Source organism: Coregonus clupeaformis, chromosome 14 (genome assembly GCF_020615455.1).
Source record: "Coregonus clupeaformis isolate EN_2021a chromosome 14, ASM2061545v1, whole genome shotgun sequence".
NCBI lineage: Eukaryota > Metazoa > Chordata > Actinopteri > Salmoniformes > Salmonidae > Coregonus > Coregonus clupeaformis.
In genome coordinates this window covers 45,035,430-45,055,540 of record NC_059205.1, presented here as the reverse complement: position 1 = coordinate 45,055,540, position 20,111 = coordinate 45,035,430, and the positions used below count along the sequence as shown (strand labels likewise).

The following is a 20,111-nucleotide window of genomic DNA, read 5'->3' as shown; positions in this document are numbered from 1 at the left end:
TGAAGGCCTGATTCACACAGTCCCTTCTGAACAATTGATGTTGAGATGTGTCTGTGACTTGAACTCTGTGAAGCATTTATTTGGGCTGCAATTTCTGAGGCTGGTAACTCTAATGAACTTATCCTCTGCAGCAGAGGTCTTCCATTCTGGGTCTTCCATTCCTGTGGTGGTCCTCATGAGAGCCTGTTTCAACATAGCGCTTGATGGTTTTTGCGACTGCACTTGAAGAAACTTTCAGTATTGACTGACCTTCATGTCTTAAAGTAATGATGGATTATCGTTTCTCTTTGCTTATTTGAGCTGTTCTCACCTTGTCACAACACAACTGATTGGCTCAAACGCATTAAGAATTAACTTTTAAGAAGGCACACCTGTTCATTGAAATGCATTCCAGGTGACTACCTCATGAAGCTGGTTGAGAGAATGCCAAGAGTGTGCAAAGCTGTCATCAAGGCAAAGACTGGCTATTTGAAGAATCTCAAATATAAAAAATATTTTGATTTGTTTAACACTTTTTTGGTTACTACATGATTCCATATATGTTATTTCATAGTTTTGATGTCTTCACTATTATTCTACAATGTAGAAAATAGTAAAAAAATTAAGAAAATCCCTTGAATGAGTAGGTGTGTCCAAACCTTTGACTGGTACTGTATGTCTCTTCTTTATTTGTGGGAATACTTGGGAAAATATTTCCGAAATTAAATGAATTCCTGGTGATTTTACATTTTACAGTTTCTTTTGACCAAAAACGAAAATCATTTTTTTTATATTTAATTATTTTACAGAAAACTTTGGGGGCCCAAAACAAATCACTTGAGGGCCTGTTTTGGCCCGCGGGCCGCCTTTTGCCGATCCCTGCTGTTATTCATAGCCCAGGGATGGTCACATAGGCATACCAGTGAAGTAGATAAAGTACATCAACTCATACACCATCCACCTATAGCACGTTTCTGGATATGGATGACCTTCCCTGAAACCTACTATTCTTATTATATTTTTCTGCCCTTGTTGATGGGCTATGTACTGTATGTCCTCCAGCTGTGTGATTGTGGCGGTTGTACATATGTGTGATTGGCACCATCTTGTGGCCAAAAAGTGACATTACACTGCTCTTTATGGTAGCGTCGCAGCTCTTATATTTTCCACGGTGAATAAACACGACCTACATATTCTGTCTTTCTTTATATTTTCTCATGCAAATGTGATCTTGAATATCGCACACAAAGCGGATGAATGGTATATTATGGCCAGTGGCGGCACCCCTTTAGAAGGAAGGGACCGCACCAAAGATGCAGCCTCCTGATTGGCTGAGGAGATTACCACTAAAAAAGCGAGGGTTTATCAAGAAACAAACATGGCTACCCTGTCTGTTGGAGAGCCTCAAGAGATGGAAGGTGAGTGAACATTTAAAATACGGCATTACAAATAGTTTATCATGAGGGTGATGAAATTGATATTGATGTATAGCCGCATCTTCCCACCCCCCAGGGGATTTTATTTTGTGCTACTTTGTCTCCTCCCTCCCTGAACATGCTAAGATAGCTAAGTAGCTAATGTTGTTAGCCAGCTAGCTAGTAGCTAGCTACCTTGTTAGATAAATAATTCAATAACAGCTTGTTTTCGTGCGCAAGCAAACAGTTATGTAGCTACACAAGCATGTCTAATGTATTTTGTTTTAATGGCATCCTTTGTTTAATGTAACTAGCTAACATTAGCTATGAAATAATGACCGTCTCATCCACTCACAAGCAAGTTAGTCTAGCAACTGAGTGTGCTTGAAGTGGGAACATTTCATGGTGATTGGTCTATCAAGCTACGCGCTAGCTAGCTGGTTGGTCCTTGCTGGCCAGTCCTCTAGCTCTGTCAGATTCTTCAACATCTAAAATATCAGACAGATGCAGTCGGGAAAAAAACCTTTCTATGTTCCAAACAAGGTGTAGTAGTTAGCTAAGTATAAATATACTTTGCTAATGATGAACATGCGACTAATCAGCTAGCAGTAGATTGCAGACAGAGCCACCCATAACGAGATGTCAGAGCACGGTATCACGTGAGCCTGCTACATGGGCGTTTGCGTTTTCCTTATAATAACCAAACTACATTTAAGTGATTGACCCTGCCTGTTCCTGGTAGGAGCGTTGGGCCAGTAACCGGAAGGTTGCTGGATCGAATCCCCGAGCTGACAAGGTAAAATTCTGTCTTTCTGCCCCAAAGTCGATTGAGGCAGCCCCTGCACCTCTCTGATTCAGAGGGGTTGGGTTAAATGCGGTAGACACATTTTGGTTGAATGCATTCAGTTGTACAACTGACTAGGTATCCCCCTTTCCATCTGTTCTCTGTGTGCAGTGGACCGGAAGGGAGAGTCAGAGGAGTCTGGAGATGATGAGACCAGGAGGAAGAGCATCAATGGGGAGGTGGACCCCAATCAGCCCCCAACCACAGGTGGGGGCTAGACACAAGCTATAGTTGTACACAAGTGTCACGCTTCATAAGCACAAATTGAAGTTACTAGTTACTCTAGTTAGATGCTATGGTTGTGTTAAATCACCCCTTGATATGTCTCTTTTTGTAAGCAGTTAAAGAAGAGTCTCCCGTTGAAATGGATACCATAACCCTGGACCCAGAGGAAGAGGTGAGGGAGGGGGAGTAGTGTTATAAGTGCAGCAGGTGGTTAAGAGCGTTTGGCCAGTAACCGAACGGTTGCTGGTTCAAATCCCAGAGTAGACTAGGTAAAAAATCTTGAGCAAGGTGCTTAACCCTAATTACTCCTGTAAGTCGCTCTGGATAAGACCGTCTGCTAAATGACAAAAATGTAAATGTTGCCATAACAGTTTGCCTCATGGAATTATGAATGTTATTCCAATGTAGTTCTCTACCTAACACCTACCCCTCTCTTATTCCCAGGATGTTGATCTTGTCCACTGTCGTATTGGGAAGATTGAGGGACTGGAGGTGTTGAGGAAGGCTAAGGTCAGTAGGCTGACTATTGTCTCATTCACACGTTGTAAAAACATAATATGGCTATTTTATAGAGAACATAGGTGACGTAATCACAATGAAGTAAAGGAGACTGTCCGCACAAACAGTATGACTAGATGATTTGATGCTAAATGTGGTGTGTGTCCAGACGCTCTCTCTAAGGCAGAACCTGATCAAGACGATTGAGAACCTGGAGACGTTAGTGACGCTGAAGGAGCTTGATCTCTATGACAACCAGATCCGCAAACTTGAGAACCTGCAGACCCTCACAGAGCTGGAGTGAGTCTGACGGTACCACACACACCAGTGTTTCCCTCCCTATCAGCTGACCTAGAGATTGCCTCAATGACCAATCTTTACTAACCTCTCCCCATATACACTGACTGAAGCAAATGTTACTTCATGCACCATTTCGCACAAAAAGTTTCAATACAGTAAAGTTGAATTAAACCTGAATGTGTTTTGACTCTGATCTCCAGTCAGCTGGACGTGTCCTTCAATCTGCTGAGGAAGGTGGAGGGTCTGGAGCGTCTGACGGGGCTAAAGAAGCTCTTTCTGCTGCACAACAAGATCAGCCACATCGCCAACCTGGATCACCTCACCGGCCTGGAGATGCTGGAGCTGGGCTCCAACCGCATCCGGGTAAGACAGAGGCCAAGGGTCAGGGGTCACAGGCAGTCAATTGCATATTCACATAGAATTGGAATGAGTAGATCATATATTGGCATAACATTGGAATGTCTTGGAATATAATTGGAAAGTGTAGAACATATACATGTCTTTGCATTGGTATAGATTTGGTTTGAGTGTTGTCTCACAATTGGCAGTCACTCTGCAACAGAAAGTCGTTGTTGCTTTAAAGAGGTGAGGAATGATTGCCCTAATTTGTGTGCGTGCCTCCTTTGTGTGTTTCCAGCTAATAGAGAACTTGGACGGGCTTTCCTCCTTGACAAGTCTGTTTCTGGGCACCAATAAGATCACTCAGCTGCAGCATCTGGAGGGCCTTCACAACCTGACAGTCCTCAGCATCCAGGTACACACACACCATGGTTGGGGTCAATTCCATTTCAATTCTGGAAGTGCACTGAAATTCCAATTATTTTCAATTTGGAATTTGAATTTGGTTTACTTTCTGAATTGACCCCAACCCTGACACACAACACATCACTACTGCTTCCTGTAATGTATTAATGTGTTTGAAAACACTGAATACACTGCAGAAATGTTGCACGCACATTTTCTTGCTTTAGTGACCCAACTCGGTTGTTTGTGCTGTTTAGTCGCCCTGAACTGTAGAAATACATCTACTCATGATGACGGTACATTATGAAAGACAAGTGGATGTTGGTCTCTGAGGATATGTTGTGTTCCTTTCTCTCCAGAGTAACCGCATCACCAAGATGGAGGGTCTGCAGGGTCTGGTCAACCTGAAGGAGCTCTACCTGAGTCACAATGGCATCGAGGTCATTGAGGGCCTGGAGAACAACGTGAGTCACTGTCAATGGCAACCACATGACTGTAGGGCCATGCACATTGCCATGGCGACTGATAAAATTACAGCAGGAATGCAATGTTTATGGAAGCCCAATAACCCAATGAAGTGATGTGGTAAAATGCTCTACACACAGCCAATGCATGTAGTCATTTGCAATTACATGTACTGTAGTTATTGCAAAATCCATGTTGAATCGGTGTCTGCACGCTAGTTCAATGCCAATAATAGTTTCATAAATCAAATCGAAGTGTGTCTCAATTTGATGCTGTTTGTCCACATATAGAAAAAGCTCACAACTCTGGACATCGCAGCCAACCGGGTAAAGAAAATCGAAAACATCAGCCATCTAACAGACCTACAGGAATTCTGGGTAAGAGGAAAAGAGAGATTTTAAGGTTCATGGTGAATAGGAAAGAGAAAGAATGGATGAGTCATTTAAGCAATAAGTCCTGGGGGTGTGTGGTATATGGCCTATGTACCACGGCTAAGGGCTGTTCTTACGCACGACGCAACGCCTGCCTCCATACAGCCCTTAGCTGTGGTATATTGGCAATATACCACAAACACCTGAGGTGCCTTATTGCTATTACAAAATGGTTACCAATGTAATTAGAGCAGTAACAAGAAACGGTCTGATATACCACGGCTTTCAGCCAATCAGCATTCAGGGCTCGAACCACCCAGTTTTATAATAAAAAATAGAGCACTGTCACTTGTTGGAGGAAAAAATTGGTCTGTTGCAGATTGGAAAACGTATTTGAATAACATGTCAACTCATCTTTCCCAGATGAATGATAATCAGATAGAGAACTGGTCAGATCTGGATGAACTGAAGAGCGCCAAGGCCCTGGAGACTGTGTACCTGGAGAGGAACCCCTTACAGAAAGACCCCCAATATCGCAGGAAGATTATGCTGGCTCTGCCCACCGTACGCCAGATCGATGCCACCTTCATCCGCTTTTGACCGGTTCACACTCCCATCTCAGTGTCCCTCCACTCACCGTTCTTCCCCTGCAACCGCAAAATGGACCTCTGCTTACTGCACTCAAGACTAATTCACCACAGGCACACACCTACAGATACACACGAGTGTCCTTGTATACCACACACACTCCAACACACACGCACACATTCCGACCATCACTTTTCTCCTGCCTTACCCTCTGTCATGTAAAACACACAAGCACGCATGTACATACTCACGCACTTACACTCACGCACACCACCTGACCTATGGTATTATGTTAATCTTATTAATTTATTCCCAGAATTGGACTGGATAGGGGCTGGGAGGAGTGTGAGCTGCAGGGATGTCAAAAGGACCCCCCCTCCCCCTCTCTGTCCTCCCCCCTCCCCTCTCTGTCCTCCCCCCTCCCCTTTCTGTCCTCCCCCCTCCCCTCTCTGTCCTCCCCTACCTCTCTTTTCTCCCTCTTTCCCCCCCTTTGGATGTGGAGTAGGGAATGATCACACTGCCTGATTGTCCTTTTGTCTGGAGGGATAGAAAGGAGAAGGCAGTCTGTTTTCTCTCTTTGTTATTGAAGTTGCTCTGCACCTGGCAAGGAGGTGTTTCTGATGGTCTATTTGAGTGGTCATCGCGTTAGCTTCAGGAAGGTCTACACTCACCAGATGTCAGTCTTATTTGTTTATATTATTTTAAAGAATTTGAATGATTAAATGTGTAAAACAGAATGTGACACTATGGTAGCTGCTGCCTTTAGTGGTGCTGACACGGGGTCCATGTCGATGTGTTTGCTAGGGGCATATTTAGCTCATCATAACACTAAGCTGCCCTCATATTGTAGCTACATTGCAAACAGACACTGTCTCGTGGTCTATTGTTCAAAGTGAAGGATTTAACTTAATTAATGCCCTGTCACATCAAAGAAGCGTACTCTTTGTACTCTAGCTGAAACTGTTCGGCTTCGGGACAATAAAGCAAATGTGCTGTTCTGAGTGCTAAATCATGGCTACACCAAGAAACAAACCAGGGGTTTGTGCATTAGGAATAAACGTAGCAGAGCATTCTGCAATGGGGCAAAACGGAAACAAGCGTTTCTTGGACAAGATCAGATAGTTACTCTGTTTTGTGTTTCTTCCTAATGAACATGACCCAGTTACCATAGACCAGAGAGTAGAACCACATGTCAAGGGGAGGAGTGGGATTTTGCCATAGGATTTCATTGGTTTGTTTTTTGTTTTTTATTTAGTTTTTTGTGAAACAGATATGTTTTGAATGGGTCAACATCCCTTTTGATTGTAAATAATCAAACTTGGTCTTTGATTCAATGTCCTAATTCAAATTAATCTGCAATCTGAGCTATACTGAAAAAAATGAATTTAACAATTTACAGTTCATATAAGGAAATCAGTCAATTGAAATAAATTCATTAGGCCCTAATTTATGGATTTCACATGACTGGGAATACAGATATGCATCTGTTGGTCACAGATACCTTTTGAAAAAAAAAATATATATAGTAGGGGGTGGATCAGAAAACCAGTCAGTATCTGGTGTGACCACCATTTGCCTCATGCAGCGCGACATCTCCTTTGCAGAGTTGATCAGGCTGTTGATTGTGGCCTGTAGAATATTGTCCCTCTCCTCTTCAATGGCTGTGAGAAGTTTCTGGATATTGGCGGGTACTGGAACACACTGTCATACATGTCGATCCAGAGCATCCCAAACATGCTCAATGGGGGACATGTCTGCGTATGCAGGCCATAGAAGAACTGGGACATGTTCAGCTTCCAGGAATTGTGTACAGATCTTTGCGACATGGGTCCGTGCATTATCATGCTGAAACATGAGGTGATGACGGCGGATGAATGGCACGACAATGGGCCTCAGGATTTTGTCACGGTATCCCTGTGCATTCAAATTGCCATCGATAAAATGCAATTGTGTTTGTTGTCCGTAGCTTATGCCTGCCCATACCGTAACCCCACCGCCACCATGGGGCAGTCTGTTCACAACGTTGACTTCAGCAAACTGTTCGCCCACACAACGCCATACACGTGGTCTGCGGTTGTGAGGTCGGTTGGACGTACTGCCAAATTCTCTAAAACGACGGAGGCGGCTTATGGTAGAGAAATGAACATTCAATTCTCTGGAAACAGCTCTGGTGGACATTCCTGCAGTCAGCATGCCAATTGCTCGCCTCCTCAACTTGAGACATCTGTGGCATTGTATTGTGTAACAAAACTGCATATTTTAGAGTGGCTTTCTATTGTCCCCAGCACAAGGTGCACCTGTGTAATGATCATGCTGTTTAATCAGCTTTTTGATATGCCACACCTGTCAGGTGGATGGATTATCTTGGCAAAGGAGAAATGCTCACTAACAGGGATGTAAACAAATGTGTGCACAAAATCTGAGAGAAATATAAGCTTTTTGTGCGTATTAAAAATTTCGGCCAACTTTTATTTCAGCTCATGAAACATGAGATCAACACTTTACATGTTGCGTTTTTTTTTTTTCAGTGTATTAGTCCATAAGTAAATCTTACCGCTGTCAAAAGCAACTGACATTCAGTGGTGGTGACATTCAGCACTCCTTTATTTTCAGGCAATGATCCTCATGTTTTGAGATGATGGATTAAGGAAAATATGACAATCTGTAATCATGTTTCCATCAAAGTGAAAAGCCCATGCACATACATTTATGGAGTCACCTATAGTTTGCACTTACTGGGACACTTCAAGGGAAACTTGGAACAGAAGTGAACAGTGTTCTTGGAACAGAAATGGGCTCAGATGACCTATTGACCTGTATCAGTGGGGTCTGTCTGAATAAATGTGTGGTATGTGGAAGGGAAGGAGTGTGTTTGTGGTGTAAAATGTTTTTTTACCAGATTGCTCAGGATCTGTATGTTCATGCAGTGCACCAACAGAGTCAGAAGTTGCCTCTAACCACAGATCTAGGATCAGATAAACTTTCTGTACCCAAATCAGATTTGAACCTAAACCACTAGTGGAATGACCCTGTATCAGTGGTTAGGGACAACTTCTATTCTTACCTGAATAGTGAAAGGTTACCCATACAACTGGGGCTTATTCATTTGGAATGTTACAGATAGAAATAAAATGTATAGAATTTCAACTATTGACTCCTCCCTTTGCTAGACAAGTTGACAGTTCTATACAAGGGATTTATATCTTCCCCACTAGTCCCAGTCCCTCCGATGGGTTCAGAGAACAATGCCACACAAATCACTTTAATTTTTTGCTCATTTTTAGTTATGTTTGACAAAGCACTTCGTTGACTGTTTTTGAACTGATTGTATTATAAAAGACTAAATAATAAAGTTACTTCAAATTAGATGTTTTCCTACAAATGCTTACACCACTAAACTGACATATTAGTGAATAGATTGTAAGCCACTATGGCTGTGTTTACACAGGCAGCCCAATACTTTTGACCAATTAGATCAGCCCCGAAAAATATCTGATATGTAAAGAACTGATTTGATTGGTCAAAAGATCAATTAGTGGGGGGGGAAAAACTGCCTGTGTAAACGCAGCCTTATGCATGCACTGTATAAAAGATCTTACATGTACTGACTACAACTACTGTACTATTGTCAGTACTGTGAAGAGAGGAGAACATAACAGTTTTACTTAAAAGGATACCCTTGTAGTTCAACTAGTAATTTAACTACATTTTGCAGTAGTTTGGTGGTAGTTTAACTAAGTTCAAATCTTGGTAGTGTTTTTAGTAAGTCATTACTTTTCAGCCATGTAGCACACAGGAGGTTGGTGGCACCTTAAGTGGGGAGGATGGGCTCATGGTAATGGCTGGAGCAGAATCAGTGGAATGTTTGATGCCATTCCATTTGCGCCGTTCCAGCTGTTATTATGAGCCGTTCTCCCCTCAGCAGCCGCCACTGATGTAGCGGTGTACCTAACTACTGGAACTACACTACTTTTTGGGCCAAAATAAAATAATATGGGTAGGCAAGAATTTCCTTTCTTTTTTGGCATCAGACCTGTCTAATTCTCATTTGAAATGGTTTTTGTGTTTAACACACTAAATTACACATTCTGTCAACATCTGACTCCAGAGTGATGTTCTTGCAATTTAATCTTTAGATATGATCATTTTTCACATAGTAGTTTGGATGTAGTGAACTACTTTTTCAAAGTAATGTTAGTTAAGTAAACACATTTTCTTAAGGGTAGCTTTAGGGTAGGCTATGTAATTGGTAGCTTGGTAAACTGTACGGGCCTACTACTCAGCCAATGTAGTCAAACCAGAGACAGGGCAATGAAATACATTACCCACAATCGAACACGAGTCTTTCTGTGACACAGGCATCTAGACAAAGCTCGCGAGTACACAACGGCAGTACGTACGTGAATCATTTGTGTTGTTGTTGGTCGCGGTAAGATGGCGGCGCTCGGGGATGGATCAGCTCCGGCGGTGAATGGGTTAATACAACAATTCACAGCGATTACAGGTAAAAAAAATATTTTTCATTTAATTCTTGCAATGTTCATTGTTCATGAGTTATGTTCCAAAAAGAGTCATGTCGCCCAAGCATCACAGAAAGCTGCGCAGGAAACTCTAACGGGGCATCAGTGCTTACTGCCCCCTGTCATCAAGGGAAAAACGAACTGGAGCACACGACCGTCAAGTGTGTGTGATCACCAGAATAGAGCAGCTAACTTAACATAAAATTACCCACAGGAAATACTAGAATTGTCTTGGGGTGATGCCTCACGCAAAAATTGCTTTCTAGAGTTTCCCCAAAAGTCATTTAGACTATCTGGAGGTGCAATAGCTAACGTTAGCCATGTTGTCTTGTGTTAGTGGAATGGGCGTTGGGTACAACATGAACATCTATCTAGTCGAGCTAACCTAGCCTAGGTTCCGCCTTATAGTGCAATGGTGGCTGGAACATCTCCCGCCTGTCATGTTCAAGAAGCGATCGGAAGCACCGGACCAGCCTCTCTCTGCTAAAGTTACCGTTACACAAAGTTTGCATGGCTAAAATGGTAATTTAGTGTTTCTATATTATGTAGATATAGATGGCAATTTGGCCAAATACATCCCATTTTTTTGTGTGACAGTATCCATGTTCTCTGTCGAGAATACTTGAAAAGTGAAACGGACATGCGCAGTGAACATGATAAACTCTAACCATCTATATATCCAGCAATGCTTGCATGGAAGTTTAGATTGCAGGTAAACTGCACAACATTTTACGCAGTTCTTGATTACCATGCACGGAGATTAACCATTCACATAGTGAAAGTGCCAGGCATTATTCTGTTCTGCCAGTGCGTTGCTCAAACAAGAACAACGCATGCGCACAACCGTCCGATGTTTTTGTGAGTGATCCTTGGGGTTCAGAGCTCGGAAAACATTTCATAATAGGGATTATGTCAACCAACCAATAAATTATTCAATGCATGAAAATATATTTCCCATTTTTAAATAATCAGATAACTTTTTTTAATATCCACATTTGATATTTCAGTGTTTTAAGTCTGTGTCTGTGTGTGTGTGTTCCATGCCTGCTACTACACTGTCCCAGGTGCCACAGAGAGTGTGGGGAAGCATATGCTAGAAGCATGCAACAACAATCTAGAAATGGCAGTGTCCATGTTCCTGGACGGAGGGGGGATCGCAGAGGAGCCCAGCACCAGCTCCAGTTCAGCAGGGGCCTCCAGCAGCAGAGCTCCCCCCGCAGAGTGAGTCAGTGGCCTGCTCCATCGCACCAACCACCACTGCAGAGTCCTGTTTAGAGCCTGTGTTGAAACAAACCCATACTTTGAGATCGCCAATACTGGCCCTGCTGTTTTTAATTAAAAGCATGTTAATAAGAAAAAGAAAGGTCTGCTCTCCTGGAGTTGAAGTTGAATATTGTCTGTCTGTTTTTGTAGTGACGAAGTGCGGGCGCCCATCCCTCAGAAGCAGGACATACTGGTGGAGCCAGAGCCTATGTTTGGAGGTACAGTTCTGAAGTGCCACCCCATCATTTAGCCTACCTCACTACAACTTGATCTCAATGGCGCTCCCTCTGTTTCCCCCTGTAGCCGTCTCAGTCCATCTAACTGTCTGTCACTCTCTCTGCATCCATAACTCTCGCAGCGCCAAAACGACGAAGACCTGCCCGGTCCATATTTGACGGTTTTAGGGACTTCCAAACAGAAACCAGTAAGTAGCCTACCTGTATTTGTGTACATGTGTCTGTGTGTGTGTGTGTGTGTTTGCATAGAATGGGGGTTTGTGTGCTAAAACCATGTTGCTGAATTGTGCCACCCAGCTCTCAGGCATCAGGCAAAGCACTACTTAAAGCAGTACTTGTGTTGTGATCATGGTCAGGTTGTCTTATACAGTGAGCTCCAAAAGTCATTGTATGATTTCAAATCCAAAGTGCTGGAGTACAGAGCCAAAACAACAAGAAATGTGTCACTGTCCCAATACTTTTGGAGCTCACTGTATACGCTAACAGCTTTTCTGCCCTCCCTCAGTCCGCCAGGAGCAGGAGCTAAGGAACGGCAGTGCGGTGGACAAGAAGCTCAGCACCCTGGCGGATCTGTTCCGGCCCCCCGTCGAGCTCATGCACAAAGGCAGCTTCGAGACGGTGAGGAGCCCCCTCCCCCCTGGACACCCAAGCTCCCTAGACCTGGAGGACTATCAGTCAACCCTCATCCAAACCACCCTTAGCTGAAAGGATTGAATAGGTTTCTAAGCAGTACGGCAACAATTCCACCTAGCCTACCAGAGGGCAAGGTGGCGCTATTACCATATTGCTCATACCTATCCGGCTCCTTTCTCTCTCTAGGCGAAGGACTGTGGTCAGCTGGAGAACAAGTGGCTGATGATCAACATCCAGAATGTGCAGGACTTTGCCTGCCAGTGTCTCAACAGAGACGTGTGGAGCAACGACGCGGTCCGGACCATCATCAGGGAGCACTTCATATTCTGGCAGGTATGCAGTGTGCACACAGATGGAGATGAACGTGCACTCACACATCAAATCAAGCTTTATTTATATATCAAATTTCAGACATGCAACACAATGCGCTTCACAGGAAAAAACAAACAATAAATAAAAACTGAAATATTTACTACACAAAAACATGAGGATAACAAAAAATAAAATAATAAACAATTTAAAACTGAAAGCACCCTATGGAAAAGCAAAGCTAAAAATATGTGTTTTAAGATCCCTTTCAAATAACCATCATATCGAAGTTAACTTGACTCGGGTAACCATGCAGTTTATTAGGCTACATATGAAATAAGTTATGATGAACTTCACAGGGTGGTGAAAGTGCACAGTGATCTTGATGCTCCTTTCCAATAAATATCGAAGTTCTTATTCTGGTAACATGATGACCGATGCTTGACTGCCATTTGACAAATACAAATATTCTCTCTCTTATCCATAATAATGTCATCATGTAGACTGCCTACCCACACTGTCTGCCAGCTGTTGGCTAGAGCGTACGTGCTAAGACCAGAGGAGGCACATTTGCTATTTAATGCAACAAGTTTTGTGACAAAACTATCGGTAGAGTTGAAAATGCGATGGAAACACATTGAACTTTTGATTTTTATTCGGTACATGAGAACTTAAGCAAAAAAGTACATTTTATGTGCACTAAGTCTTCACGCACTGATTGTTATCTTTAACAAGTCCTATTTAGTGGAAACACCACTGGTGGGAAAATGCACATTTTCTTTATGCACATTTTTTGAATATTCGCATGAAAATCTGTCACCGATTGGACGAGCTACTGTAACTTTGTTTTTCTCCTTCGTAACTCTCATGCATACACAAGCTGTCACATCCACACACACGCACACACACGCGTATACACTGTGTGCCGTAGAGGTGTGTTGAGGGAAGCTGGCCTGCTGTGTGTGTGTCTGCATTTATATGTGTGTGTGCACGTGTGTATTGACAGGTATACCATGACAGTGAAGAGGGACAGAGGTATATCCAGTTCTACAAGCTCAATAAGTTTCCCTATATCTCCATTTTGGACCCCCGCACAGGTGAGGCCTGCTCTGGGTTTCTGAGTGTTTAAACAGTTACTAATACTAAAAAGGTTTTGAAAGTCTTACTGACGATGCTCATGTTTGACCGTTCTGCAGGTCAGAAGATGGTGGAGTGGAACCAGTTGGATGTCGGGTCGTTTCTGGAACAGGTGACAGGCTTTCTGACGGAACACGGCCAGCTAGACGGCCCGGCGTCCAGCCACCCGCCCCTGGCCAAACGGGCCCGCTCCGTGAGTCTCTGTTCACTCTCTCTTTTTCATCTTCTTAAATACTGTCCATATTGCTCATTACAGTCACATTATCACTTTATTCTCTCACTCTGTTCACGCTCTCTCTCCTCATCACTGTTTGATGTATTCTCTTTCTCGGTCTCTCTCTTCTGTCTGTTTCTCCCCCTCTCTCAGGAAAGTCTGATAGACGCCAGTGAGGACAGCCAGTTGGAGGCAGCCATCAAAGCGTCTCTCCAGGAGACCCACTATGAGTCCTCCTCCGCCCCCGACCTCCCCAACTCCCCCCGCTCTGTAGATGCAGACTCGGACGGAGACTCGGACGCGGAGCCCTTCTCTGACAGCGAGGGCCACATCTCCGTCGACGGCTCGGACAACGAGACAACAGAACCCCAGGAGGGCAGCTCCTGCTCCACGGGTGGACACACCCCTCCTGGACCAGCCCCTCCCACATCTGCAGCTGTAGCCCCCCAGCCCCCGCCACGGCCGGACAGCCCTCCCGCCCGTCACAGGAAGTCCCCTCACAAAGAGAACAGCCACAGGAAAGAGGAGAGCAAAAAGAACCACCTGGAGCCTCCGGTGGCCGCCCCGGCCCGCTCCCAGGCCGCCCCAGATTCAGAGCATCGTTCTGGGGAGAACCATCGCACCTCAATGGGCCAAAGCTCCAAATCTGTTAAGACGGAAACCTCAGACATCGACTGCCTTCATGACAATGGTACTAAAATTATGCCTGTGTGTGTCTGTGCATCATGTTCAAGTGTCTGGATGTGAATGTTGAGATTGTGTGTGTGTATCTACGACTACTTCTTCATCCATCCCTACTCTGACTGCACTCTTTCTGTATTGTATCTCCAGGTCCCAAGGCCAGACTGATGCTGCGCTACCCAGACGGACAGAGAGAGCATATCGCCCTGTCGTCCAAGGCCAAGCTTATGGTGAGAATGTACTCTTGTGTTAGGCCTTGTGTTCAATTCAGTTAATGAAAAAAAACAAAAGTCCACAACAAAATCCTGGTCAATTTTCAGTTCAAGAATTGATGTTCAATTTATCACCTGAATTGACTGAGTGGAAATGCAGCTGACCCCAACCCCTGGTACACTATATATACAAAAGTATGTGGACACACCTTCAAATGAGTGGATTCAGCTATTTAAGCCACACCCATTGCTAACAGGTGTATACAATTGAGCACACAGCCATGCAATCCCCATAGACAAACATTGGCAGTAGAATTTCAGTGACTTTCAACGTGGCGTCGTCACCTTTCCAACAAGTCAGTTTGTCAAATTTCTGCCCTGCTGGAGCTGCCTCGGTCAACTATAAGTGCTGTTATTGTGAAGTGGAAACGTCTAGGAGCAACAATGGCTCAGCCGCGAAGTGGTAGGCCACACAAGCTCACAGAACGGGACCGTTGATTGCTGAAGCGCATACAAATCGTCTGTCCTCGGTTGCAACACTCACTACCGAGTTCCAAACTGCCTCTGGAAGCAACGTCAGCACAATAACTGTTCGTTGGGAGCTTCATGAAATGGGTTTCCATGGCCGAGCAGCTGCACACAAGCCTAAGATCACCATGTGCAATGCCAAGCGTCTGCTGGAGTGGTGTAAAGCTCGCCGCCATTGAACTCTGGAGCAGTGGAAATGCATTCTCTGGAGTGACGAATCACTCTTCACCTTCTGGCAGTCCGACGGACGAATCTGGGTTTGGCGGATGCCAGGAGAACGCTACCTGCCTAGTGCTGACTGTAAAGTTTGGTGGAGGAGGAATAATGGTCTGGGGCTGTTTTTCATAGTTTGGGCTAGGCCGCTTTGTTCCAGTGAAGGGAAATCTAAACGCTACAGCATACAATGACATTCTAGACGATTCTGTGCTTCCAACTGTGTGGCAACAGTTTGGAGAAGGCCCTTTCCTGTTTCAGCATGACAATGCCCCCATGGACAAAGCGAGGTCCATACAGAAATGGTTTGTCGAGATCGGTGTGGAAGAACTTGACTGGCCTGCACAGAGCCCTGACCTCAACCCCATCAAACACCTTTGGGATGAATTGGAACGCAGACTGCGAGCCAGGCCTAATCGCCAAACATCAGTGCCGACCTCACTAATGCTCTTGTTTCTGAATGGAAGCAAGTACCCGCAACAATGTTCCAACATCTATTGGAAAGCCTTCCCAGAAGAGTGGAGGCTGTTGTAGCAGCCAAGGGGGAACCAACTCCATATTATTGCCCATGATTTTGGAATGAGATGTTCGATGAGCAGGTGTCCACATACTTTTGGTCATGTAGTGAACATTAACATATTATAAGCCTGATTATAAGACATTATAAAGGCTCATACATGCATATAACTCTTTATAAAGCAGTTATAAAGCATTATTTAGTAAAGCGTTACCATGACTTGTTACCTACCTTCCACTGTGTCCTCCACCCCCTCCAGGCTCTGGTTAGACATGTCCAGTCGAAGGGTTACCCCAACGAACGCTTCGAGCTCGTCACCAACTTCCCCCGACGGAAGCTGGCCCACTTGGACTATGACATCACACTGCAGGAGGCAGGGCTTTGTCCACAGGAGACTGTATTTGTGCAGGAGAGGAACTAAGCCATGCATTTTCTATCTTCAGACCACGCCCATATCACCAGTGACCCGGGAGGACATTACAGGCTGCTACCCCTGAGCTTTTGTTCTTTTGGAATTAGACCATGCCCCTATTTGGGGACGCCAAACTGTGGATGGACTTCATTACCCATCATTCCACTGGGAAGAAGTGACTGGCCTGTGTACTCTTTTTAGTAGGCATTGTTGTTCATCTTCAATTACCGAATGGATTCTATTCTGATTTTAGTTTTATTCGGAGGTAATAAACCAATCGGAGTAGAACACATTAATGATACTGTTAGAAATAAGCTGAGGCCCCCAATAATGATCAGAGCTGGCATCAGTTGGCTCAGGAAGACTTTACAGACTATTATCCCCCTGAAGGATGTCAAAAGTCAGATATTTTTTTGAAGTTAATACTTATTTTTTGATTCATGAACACTTACCGCCAGGTAAAGGAGGGACTTGAACTCTGACCTTGAGCTCCGATTTGTTCCCAAATTTGCTCTTCTACATGTTGATTGGGTGAGGAGGTGACTTTGAATACAGGAATCGATGGAGAGGGGTGGAGGGTCGTTCAAGGGATTTTTTTGGGGGTGTGGGGTCCTCAACTGTCAACCTGCACTACAGGAGTGGTGTAGCGATTGACATTTAGTCTTAGTCGGTATATATATATATTTTTCTTTTTTTATATATATACTGCCCCATTTCCAAGAAAAGATGCTGAAATATAATCATCAAAACAAAGGGAAACTTGGCTTGTTTGTTCTATTCCATTTCTACCATGTATTTGTCTATGTTGTGTGTATCCGCAATCTGTCTAAATTGTGACCACAACCTCAGAAGTATAGTGTTGGTGATGATGAGCATTTCTTGATACCCCCGCCCCAATGTACTGAACGTTCTGGGTCAGTGTAAGCAATGGGTGGTGCCATTGGTGTTATTACTCCTACTAGCCCAGCAGACGGCTAGGGGGCGCTGTTATAACATAACTAATATCTATCTCGTCAGTCAGATATGAGGGAGAGGTAACAAGTAGCTTCTGATTGGGGCCATGTCCAATATTACTAATCTGTTTTAGACCTTTACCCACAGACTAGATATGTCTGCCACAGGGTTTCATCAACTTTGCCGTGAGCTAAGAATCCTAACAGTGGGAGAGCTATCAAGCTGTGGAGTTCTGGTCTGAGTGAGAAGTTTGCAATGGGATCTTGTTGCATACAACTGTCTTGAATACATTTTGGAGTATTTGTATGGTTATTTCTAGATTCCCAGAACCCAGTACATTGGATTTTTATCAAAATCTAATTAAAATGTCAGATCAGGTTAAAGGGACACTGCAAGATTCTGGCAATTAAGCTTAATTTTTTACTTACCCAGAGTCCAATGAACTCTTGGATACCATTTCTACTGTACTTGTAGACTTCCAGTCATTGTACTAACGCTAGTTAGCATTGCTTCACAAAACTACCTATTAACTTCCTTCATACTGCATGCAGACATAACATTTTATCCACAAGTTCATCTGACTCTGGGTAAGTAGAAAAATGACTTAATTGCCAGAATCTCACAGTATCCCTTTAATCATTCTGGGAAGTCAAAGTCCCAACTTCAGTTATGTAGACTACCCAGAGGTGGGGTAGATATACTATCTAACTTCCATTACATCCATAATTCTCTGGGGCCCCCATTGTTTATACTTTGTTGACCTTTCAACCCTTGTTGACCTCCATGCCCCTTGTTCTGGAACACCTGTGAGAGCAAAGGTCAGAGTTTGAAAGAGGGGCATCTGCAGCTGATCAAACAGGTGAGGTTGTTGACCCGGCTTCGCTCCTCCTTCTGTGCAGGACGTGAAGGGCATCCCTTACTTCTCCTCTTTTCATTTCTAGGAATGGAACCGTGCCACAGGAGGTTGGTTGGGGAGGACAGGCTCGTGGTAATGGCTGGAGTGGAATGGTATCAAATACATAAAATACATGGTTTCCATGTGTTTGATGACATACCATTAGCTCCGTTACGGCCATTATTATGAGCCAGAGTATGTGAGCAGAGTTGAGCTGTTGGAAATCCCACTCATCGCTCACTGAGCGGTATTTGCGCACCGCTCCGGTGCTCAACATCTTTTCGCCCACTCCACAAATAATCTCTGTGCTCACAGGAAAAAAAACGGCCGTAGGCTATTAAACAAGGACCCATATCTGATAATAGGCTATGTGGGCACTCTGTCAAATAATCATTTCTCTCTAATCTATTGATGATCAGATACTTCAGTTGTAACTGGCTCTGTTGTGCTCACATTTTACAGTTGATAGAAAACTTCAGCACTGTTGCAAATGTAACCAGTGTGAAATGGCTGGCTAATTAGCGGTGTGTGCTAGTGGCATTTCAATCACTGACGTCACTCGCTCTGAGACCTTTAAGTAGTTGTTTCCCTTGCTCTGCGTGGAGCGATAGGTAACGATGCTTTGAGGGTAACTGTTGTCGATGTGTTCCTGGTTTGACCCCAGGTTAGGGTTAGGAGAGGGTGACTGAAGCAACACTGTTACATTGACCTATGTATTGGTCGACTCATATCAACATCTCTGTGCATTAGTGGTGGGGTAGGCTAAATAAATACAACAGAATAGGCTTAATTGGAGCGGGAGAGAAGGCCGATGCTCCCCCAATTGTTAAAAAAATCTGCTCCAGCCAACTGACGCACGCTAAGCTCCTCGCTCCACTCCACTCACATCCTCTGTTCTGAGCAGCCTCCTATGGAAGGAGCATAGCTGACCGTGACACTGAGGTGTTCAGAGAAACGGACAGGTATGATGATGTCCTAAAGTGGACACCAGAAACAAGCCACAACTTTACTATTTCTATTCCATATCTAAAAGACCTGAACGCAATTTGCAGGTAATTCAGTAAACCCAGCTAGGTTAACACGATTATTCAGCTCTGCAGCGGCTAAGCTCAGATCCTCTCCCCCTGTCACGTAAAAAAGGGAGAAAGACACATTGGTATGGCTGGCTTCCGGGTTAAGCGAGCAGTGTGTCAAGAAGCAGTGCAGCTTGGCAGGGTCGTGTTTCGGAGGACGCATGGCTCTCGGCCTTCACCTCTCCTGAGTCCGTAGGGGAGTTGCAGCGATGGGACAAGACTGTAACTACCAATTTGGATATCACGAGAAAGACCCCGTTCTCTCCGCCTGATGGAACTTTCAGTGCAATCTCAGAAACGAGTCATTGGAAGTTAATGTGTGACTACTGACCTGTCTGGAGGCTGAGCACCGCTGCAGTGCAATCATACACCCACCACAGGAGCAGCTCAGGTCAGGATAATCAGAGATATTGCCTCTTAACAGATCTACCATTAAATCAACCTACCCACAACCCTAAACTTAACCATTAGGGGGATGAAAGTATCTGACCCCGCATCAGCGGCAAGGAACATTTTAGGTATACATTTAGAGCAGTGAAATCCGTAGTCTCTCGACAGACTTGGGTGCTCTGCGTGCCCCACCCCATTGGCACAGCAGCTTTGAGAAGACACTAGGCAATCGGAGCAGTGGTTTGCATGGAGTAGGTAGACATTGCCCTCTGATCCTAGATCAATTCTTGATCCTAGATCAACCTCTTTGAACGGTCCCCAAACTTTCCCCCTCTGATGTGACCATGTTGCTACTATACTAGAGCATGGGTGGCTTTCTCTGGTGCACTAGACAAGCGCTAGCTTGTTGCTCCTCGGCCGATAGATCACTCTCTAAAATGCAATGGTAGGCTATGTCAGTGGACATGCAGGTGTCTCTCCCTACAGATCAGGGCT

General features: G+C 44.3%; 2 protein-coding genes across 2 annotated transcripts; both read left to right on the top strand.

Moving 5' to 3' along the window:
• Positions 1-1,331: 1,331 nt before the first annotated feature.
• On the top strand, positions 1,332-5,849 carry LOC121580846 (protein phosphatase 1 regulatory subunit 7). Its single transcript, XM_041895931.2, has 10 exons — positions 1,332-1,397; positions 2,350-2,445; positions 2,580-2,635; positions 2,908-2,973; positions 3,131-3,261; positions 3,462-3,624; positions 3,899-4,015; positions 4,365-4,469; positions 4,761-4,847; positions 5,265-5,849. Exons 1-10 carry the CDS (start codon positions 1,358-1,360, stop codon positions 5,439-5,441), a joined length of 1,038 nt encoding a protein of 345 aa, XP_041751865.1. The 5' UTR covers positions 1,332-1,357; the 3' UTR covers positions 5,442-5,849.
• A 3,979-nt stretch (positions 5,850-9,828) lies between these two features.
• Positions 9,829-17,063, top strand: LOC121580847 (UBX domain-containing protein 7-like). The gene is made up of 11 exons (XM_041895933.2): positions 9,829-9,933; positions 11,014-11,170; positions 11,363-11,430; positions 11,571-11,636; positions 11,954-12,066; positions 12,268-12,414; positions 13,397-13,487; positions 13,587-13,720; positions 13,895-14,432; positions 14,573-14,652; positions 16,152-17,063. Exons 1-11 carry the CDS (start codon positions 9,864-9,866, stop codon positions 16,311-16,313), a joined length of 1,626 nt encoding a protein of 541 aa, XP_041751867.2. The 5' UTR covers positions 9,829-9,863; the 3' UTR covers positions 16,314-17,063.
• The last annotated feature ends 3,048 nt before the right edge of the window (positions 17,064-20,111 follow it).

Excerpts from the sequence above, each read along its gene's own strand:
- LOC121580846 (XM_041895931.2), top strand. The coding sequence starts at position 1,358 with ATGGCTACCCTGTCTGTTGGAGAGCCTCAAGAGATGGAAG. Across the intron at positions 1,398-2,349 it reads AGAGCCTCAAGAGATGGAAG|TGGACCGGAAGGGAGAGTCA; the intron begins GTGAGTGAACAT and ends CTCTGTGTGCAG. Across the intron at positions 2,636-2,907 it reads CCCTGGACCCAGAGGAAGAG|GATGTTGATCTTGTCCACTG; the intron begins GTGAGGGAGGGG and ends TCTTATTCCCAG.
- LOC121580847 (XM_041895933.2), top strand. The coding sequence starts at position 9,864 with ATGGCGGCGCTCGGGGATGGATCAGCTCCGGCGGTGAATGGGTTAATA. Across the intron at positions 9,934-11,013 it reads ACAATTCACAGCGATTACAG|GTGCCACAGAGAGTGTGGGG; the intron begins GTAAAAAAAATA and ends ACACTGTCCCAG. Across the intron at positions 12,415-13,396 it reads AGCACTTCATATTCTGGCAG|GTATACCATGACAGTGAAGA; the intron begins GTATGCAGTGTG and ends GTGTATTGACAG.